Source organism: Armigeres subalbatus, chromosome 3, assembly GCF_024139115.2.
Source record: "Armigeres subalbatus isolate Guangzhou_Male chromosome 3, GZ_Asu_2, whole genome shotgun sequence".
In the NCBI taxonomy this organism is placed as follows: domain Eukaryota; kingdom Metazoa; phylum Arthropoda; class Insecta; order Diptera; family Culicidae; genus Armigeres; species Armigeres subalbatus.
Window position 1 is genome coordinate 177,569,396 of NC_085141.1, and position 7,602 is coordinate 177,576,997.

The 7,602-nt window shown below is 37.3% G+C and overlaps 1 protein-coding gene across 1 annotated transcript; it reads left to right on the forward strand.

Moving 5' to 3' along the window:
• The first annotated feature begins 6,641 nt into the window (after positions 1-6,641).
• Positions 6,642-7,332, forward strand: LOC134227915 (splicing factor 3B subunit 6). Its single transcript, XM_062709620.1, has 3 exons — positions 6,642-6,799; positions 6,862-6,980; positions 7,032-7,332. The coding sequence occupies exons 1-3, from the start codon at positions 6,770-6,772 to the stop codon at positions 7,261-7,263; spliced, it is 381 nt and encodes a 126-aa protein (XP_062565604.1). The 5' UTR covers positions 6,642-6,769; the 3' UTR covers positions 7,264-7,332.
• The last annotated feature ends 270 nt before the right edge of the window (positions 7,333-7,602 follow it).

A 7,602-nucleotide genomic window follows, 5' to 3' on the forward strand; every position in this document is an offset into this window, starting at 1 on the left:
ATTTAAATTAGTATTGATGGTTGCCTACTCTTTATAAATAGTTCCTTAGAATTCCCGAGTTTGTGTTTTGAGAGAGCATTTATTTTGAACAAAGACATACATAAAACAGTCGTCGCTTAACTTAGTAAAAGCTGTGTATCCATCGCTGCCTAGTCAAGAAACATACACTGAGATCAAAACTCCATTATATTTTATGTGCAGCAAGCATATAAAACTAATTCACCGTATTCCTTCGAGATTTTATGTGCAGCATTTAAACTGTATTATGTTCTATTTGCCTTAACTTCAAATTTTATTGGTACCACAGATAAAATTTCAATGTATCGACTAATAATAAAATTCTATCTGTTCTCGCATATATAATTCATAACCGCACAATGAACTGAAAATAAAAACAAATGCCAGAGAATCTGCTCGCACTCTCAGGTACATTGTTAAAGTTTGTCTTGGAAAACAGGATTTCATCTTTATCCAATTTAATTTCCTTCTTTTATCCGCAACGAATAGATGGTAATTGTTTATTTGGTAGAACATCTATTCTACTTGGAAAGAAGATAATATTTCTACGTGGTTTTTGGCTCGGAACATACGACAGTACGGGGGCCCAGATTCGGATACAGGCACATCAACAGTGAAGATGATTCCCCTAGCTAAAACTGAACCTATAGGTATACCAGGTAAAATTTCAATTTTTAAATTTCTGCTGAATCGCAAAGCTTACCAAGAATAGTGTTCCCAATTAAATGTTTTTATTTTGATCTTACAGGAAGAAGAAATCCAGGAGGAGCGGTTACTTAGCCATTAAGTAAAGTGCAGGGTATCAAGTGAAGTGATGCGGTCCGTTTTACCGATGAACAGGAAAGTCACGTACTACACCTTGAACTGCCTGCGTCGTTTTGTAACCGGAAGCCGCGGAAGTCAAGTCAATCCTTCATCATATTCAGCGAAAGAGAACCGCATGTTGTTGAAGTCTTCTTCTACAGCAGGAAAATTACCGGCGAATAGAAAGGCCTGCTCACAAATTACGTAACAAAATTTTATATCCCTTTCCTCTCTTGTGTATCACCACAGATAACAGACATTGAACCTAGAACAAATTTTATTGAAAATCCTGTGTAAACTTTTGAATTGATATACGTTGGCCCACTACTGCCATCTACTCAACTGATTGCGGCAGTACATAAGGATGCAGCTGAATTACAACCGTCGAACGCAGCCAATGCATTTGACAGCCGCAATCGGGCTGCGTTTTCAATAACAATGATTCTTGCGCCATCTCCAATCGATTGCCAAACGCGGTCCTAATTTAAAATACATTTGAATTAACGGTTGCGGATGTTTACACACGTATGGGATGCTAGCATCAACATCTGTTATCTGTGGTATCACCTTTTGTATGGATAATTAGATTTATTCGATATGAAGCGTATATAACAACTGAACTGACCATTACCGCGTTACGTAATTTGTGACCGGTCCTGAATGTCCGCATGTCGTCGAACTTTGGCTAGAAAACGGGAAGTTTCCGAAAATGGTAGTAGGCAGTAGAGGCCTGAATTCAGGCCTCTAGTAGGCAGTAGGTCGTGTAAATGGTGAATTTAAATAAAATGAGAGTTTCTTCGCATTTATTGTTTTTTTTTTTTCATTTCAAGGAATCGAAATGCTAAATCAGCTTTAACGATTTTAAAAACCAGGTGAATGATTATTATTAGTTTTTGCACTTAAAACATATTGGAATGAACTAATAATAAATATTTCAAATGCATTTGAATTCTATTAATGAGTGCATATAAAATATAAGGGTAGCAGATTTTCTCATTCTATGGGCAAGACCAATAAAATATATTTGCAAAGCTTGATTGCAAAAATATATGTGCAGTGCACATATATTTTAGATGGGGAATTATCTCAGTGTAGATCAACTAGGTACACCGAAAAAGAGAAAATATTGAAATTTGCGGCATATTATACCTATACATTTTCAGTAGTTTAAATCAGATTTCAGTAGCAGGAATGTGTCCTAGTTTCTTGTTAGTGGATGCATCCAAAACTACGTCACACGTTATATGCCATACATTTAGTATCAAAGCTGTGTAAGCAAATTTTAAAGAAGAACTCAAAAAATGAAGATGTATTTTCGAATAAAGACGATTTGGCACATGGAAAGACAACACCCAAGAGTTTCCACCAATGTTAGAGCTTATAAATAACTTGAGTCTCGAATACAAAATTTGTGCTATATTTATTAAATTCTGAAGTCCGACAATAAAATAATATCACATTTGCAAGTGACTCATTTGCAAGAGTTTAATCTCCGATGAAAGGCCAACACCCCAGCTTTAGTGGGTTTTTATTGTGAATCATCTTCGCATGGGATTATGTTATCCTTTAGTGCATGCTTTAACAGTCTGTAAATAATACGAATCTGGTGAATCAATGAGCTACGAAATACCGCATTTGATTATTGGTTATTCCAGTTACAATAATGTCTGAAATAAGAAGGAAATCTATTATTAGTTGATATGTAATGAACAATTGTGAATTCAGAAGATCTACCCATTTTTTGTTGTTGTTGAAGGATCAATAAACAACTTTTTGATGTCATTGGTAACGTGAAAATCCACGCTTGCTTAGACAAAAATTTCAGTTCAATGTCCTAGAAGGTGTGTTGCAATATTTATCAATCAGTACTTTACTTTAAATCGACTTTATTTCGATTGATATTCGCTGCGATCGATAGCTGTGAGACACCCCTTGCCAGCGTTGAGTTTTTTTTTAACTTATGTTTGAGTTATTTTTTCTCTTCTCTTTCATTCACTCTTTCTTCTGTTGTCAAAAACAAAGAGCCAAACAATCCAACGACGCCACTTCAATACGGGAACCCAATTTTGAGTTTTTTTACCTGAGGTCGAAATTGAGTGAATTAAACTTACATTTGGGTAAATAAATTTTCCGTTGGGTACTTTTTTAACATGGGAGTAAAGGCAAACTACTTCGACCCTTCTTCTTCTTATTGGCATTACATCCCTACACTGGGACAGAGCCGCCTCGCAGCTTAGTGTTCATTAAGCACTTCCACAGTTATTAACTGCGAGGTTTCTAAGCCATTTTTACATTCGTATATCATGAGGCTAACACGATGATACTTTTATGCCCAGGGAAGTCGAGACAATTTCCAATCCGAAAATTGCCTAGACCGGCACCGGGAATCGAACCCAGCCACCCTCAGCATGGTCTTGACTCTTGGCGGAGGGCCCCACTTACTCAATTTTGGCTTCCCGTACGGATGTTTGAGGTTGGGTGAATTTATTAAACTCACTATTGGGTAGTTTATTTCTTCCGTGTATGATTACGGCTAGAGATATAAATAGTGGAATATAGATGAGCGAAGATAAATCCTCTGTCTCCAAACGAGCATGACGTCACGATTTCAATGAAAATATCTATTCTAGATTGCTTTGAGAATAGGTCGTATGTGCAAAAGAGAGATTCTCTTTGTTCACGCTCTCTTTCGCTAATAGATCGGCAAGTTTAGCATTTTCTGCTACATTTTCACTTTAGCACGCTAGACAAAGTTATTGTCTTTAGATATCTGCCAAAAAATCCAACATAAATTTGTGTATAGCTTTGTAATAATCGAAAGAGAATGTAACCGAAGAGAGGCTCTCTTTTGCACATACGACCTATTCTCAAAGCACTCTAGTATTAACGGATGCGCCTGATACACGGTCAAAAAACGTACCCAACCATGCTTTCGCTCATCTAGATCTAGGATAGGATGTGACAACTCAATTGAGACTGCCTTGTTGTTTTTAAGTCGGTTGCTCTGACGAGGTGGTCGCAAGTGCAGCCAAAGTAATTTGGTACAAAATCTTCCAAATATCATGTATCAAAACTTGATATTTTTCTTTTCGTTCCATCCATTACAGTAGCCGTTCGATAACTGCAAAATATTTACTTTGCAGTTAACGAATGCCGTTCGATAACTGCAACGCATTCTAGACGTCAAACGGTTGTCAATCGACGTCAGATGCAATAAAAGTGCATCTAAATGTGCATCCCAATGCAGCTGTCATTAAGTCTGACATCAGTTTGAAGTTTAGCGGTCCGATAACTGCAAAACTGTTGCAACTATCGAATTGCAGTTAAAAAGCATTGCAGTTAAATGACTTGCAGTTATCGAACGTCTACTGTATTAGATCTAGATAACTTTTATGAACTTCATAAGATACAGAGATGACCTTCATAGAGATGAGTGGCATTTAGCGCTAATGTGCTAAACTAATGTGCAGTTCGGCATGTGTAAATACATGTTTGTTTTCCTTCTGCTCATAACCTCAAAATTTGTCGGGTCATCACAATGATTGCGAAACAGTCAAAAAATATATGGAAATATACTCATTTTAACCCAAGCTTTGTGAGGTTGCACCATCTAGGAGTGTTTGTTTTCGTTTTATCGCCACTCACACATTTGGACGTGAGAATCTCAATAACGAGCCAATTCTCGCGTGATTTTTGAAAACGTCCAAAAGAGAGGCTTTTCTTTGTTTACTTTCTCTTTCGATTATTACGAAGCCATACTAACATTTACATCGGATTTTTTAACAGAGATCTGAAGAGAATTGCTTTGTCTAGCGTGTTGAGATGAAAACATTGCAATAAATGCAAAATTAGCTTAGATATCAGTGAAAGAGAGCGTAATGAAAGAGAGTCTCTCATTTGGACATACGAAGTTTTCAAAAATCACGCGAGACTTTATCTTAAGAGGCTTTATGAATATAGTATTCGATTATTTTTCCACGCTTCATAAGATGAGGCTTATGATGATTATGAGATAGTTTAGTTGAGTATGTACATGAGAATAAAATGACGAAACAATTTTTCTGGAAGCTCCGCGGAGACTCAAAAAGCTCTGTGAACTGTCAACTTAGGTCCTGTTACTTAGGTCCTTTTGAAAAGTTAAGCGAGTTATCCCGAAGTGCGGGACTTGCAAAAGTTATACCCTTTAAATAATGGGTAAAGCGTTCTAACCGTGTATAGGGCACTGCGTGTTGTGTAATTCATAAGGCTCGATGCCCACATAGCGTCTTTTCAACTCTGCGTGCACACGGAGTTAAAAAGACGCAGGTGTGTATCGGAAAAAAGCGTTAACGCAGCGTCACCGCTCCGATGCACACCTGCGTTATTTTAACGCTGTGTGCACGCTGCGATGAAAAGACGCTACGTGGGCATCGGGCCTAAACAGCCCGAATGCACCCCCCTGGCGTCCTATACTATCTCAAGGCGTTTGACAATAGCCACCATGTCCACGGACGGTAGCTCGCAGGGGACTGAAGAGAAGGCTAATACGCCTACCCACCATTTATTCAATATGGCGTACAATGTTTTTGTTTTAATTTCGTTTGATCCATAATAACAAAACTTCGGAAGTATCGACATAAATAAGCCATACAAACACCAAAAGCTCGATGTACCTCAACCAAATGCAAGTTTTCGCCAGGAAAAGTTAATTGCCGATAATTAGCACTAACTGCGTACGAACCAATCACCCAAAATGAGCGCTGAATTCGGGTATACTAGCCAGAAACTGGGTACCAAAAACAGAAGTACCAAAAACGATGTTGGTAGAGTGCCATTGTACCGCGGATGACAGGCGTTTCACCCTCCGGGTAGCTCGTTACCGTCCGTTGTTATTGTCGAAAATAAACATCATGTGTTTTGTTTACTCTTTGTTTTGGTTAAATCTGAAAATTGTTTTCGAAATAATTTGTAAGATTTACATCTTTGACCATGGGAATTGTGTTATTTGATGATAAAATATAATGAACTTACGAATTGGAGTGAATCGGTAGGTGAAATTAAACGCTACACGAAATCATATTTCGTAACTTGTTCTCATGCTGTGAATCAAACAAAAAATATTATTATTGTTTATACTGTGGTGTGCATCACAATTGAAATGGTCCGGGAATGGAAATCGAACAACATTCAATAGTGAAATTGAAATGAAATAAAAGGTGTGCAGAAAGATGTTTTAGGATTATATTTACATGTTCATAATAGCTGGTATTATTTTAAAACAAATTGAAAATGTGTGGTCAGCAATATTTTGGATAAAATCTAGTTGTTTGTAAAAGCACGATTCGGGATAAGTACTTTTCAAAATGTATGCTGGACATATTCATGAAGATGTACGCTACGCTGAGAAGCATCTCTTGCCACGGGGTTGCCCCGGAGGGTGAAACGCCTGTCATCCGCGGTACAATGGCACTCTACCCAACATCGTTTTTGGTACTTCTGTTTTTGGTACCCAGTTTCTGGGTAGTATACCCGAATTCAGCGCTCATTTTGGGGTGATTGGTTCGTTCGCAGTTAGTGCTAATTATCGGCAATTAACTTTTCCTGGCGAAAACTTGCATTTGGTTGAGGTACATCGAGCTTTTTGTGTTTGTATGGCTTCTTTATGTTGATTAATAGCTTGTCGATACTTACGAAGTTTTGTTATTATGGATCAAAGGAAATTAAAACAAAAACATTGTACGCCATATTGAATAAATGGTGGGTAGGCGTATTAGCCTTCTCTTCAGTCCCCTGGGGTTGCCCGAATGTAAAGTGTTTAATTTTAATAACGAATGTAACGCCACACATTTTTGACATTTTGTTTGTCAAACCATTTTTTATTTTCGTTTATATTTTGTCAGCTTTGTTTATAAAAGTACACCTACAATCAACCTCTAAAAAAATTTAAGTGGAATTTTTATCGTAAATCATGGCATTGGCATTGCAAAAAAGAAATAACGTAAGTTACCATGCTGCTATTTCGGTGCAAAAATATTCAATATTTTATTTGGTTATTCCCAGGTTCGATTACCGCCGGAGGTAAATCGAGTGCTGTATGTCCGGAATCTTCCCTATAAGATCACATCCGACGAGATGTACGATATTTTTGGCAAATACGGAGCTATTCGTCAAATCAGGGTGTAAGTTGATGACAAATTGTGGGAATCAGTTGATTAATTCTATAATTTTAGGGGAAATACACCGGAAACTCGCGGAACGGCTTTCGTAGTTTACGAGGACATTTTCGATGCCAAGAATGCCTGTGACCATTTGTCGGGATTCAACGTTTGTAATCGATATCTAGTGGTGCTGTATTACCAGTCCACTAAGGCCTTCAAACGACTGGACGTAGATAAGAAGCAGGAGGAGTTGGACCAGATGAAGGCTAAATACAATATCAATTCGGACGATTTGAGGAAATAATTGTGTGTTAGGGAACACTGTTTAGAGTAAGCAATAAACATAATTATTTCGTATAAATATTTATAATAAGATCATCGTATTCTTTTCTTCCGTGATTTCAAGTTTCATTAATAACATTAACTTTTCTACGCATCGCATGCCTTATTTGATTCGAACCAATCAAGTTTTAGAAGACATTACATATATCCCAATCTGCACGGTTTTAAGTAACTGCAATTTACGCAATTAGTTGATTTCAATATACAAACTATTACACAGATTTGTCGTTGTACTGTACGCAAACTTCTTCTCATCCGGTTCGTCTTTACAAAATATGTATACGAAAAACAATAACCAACT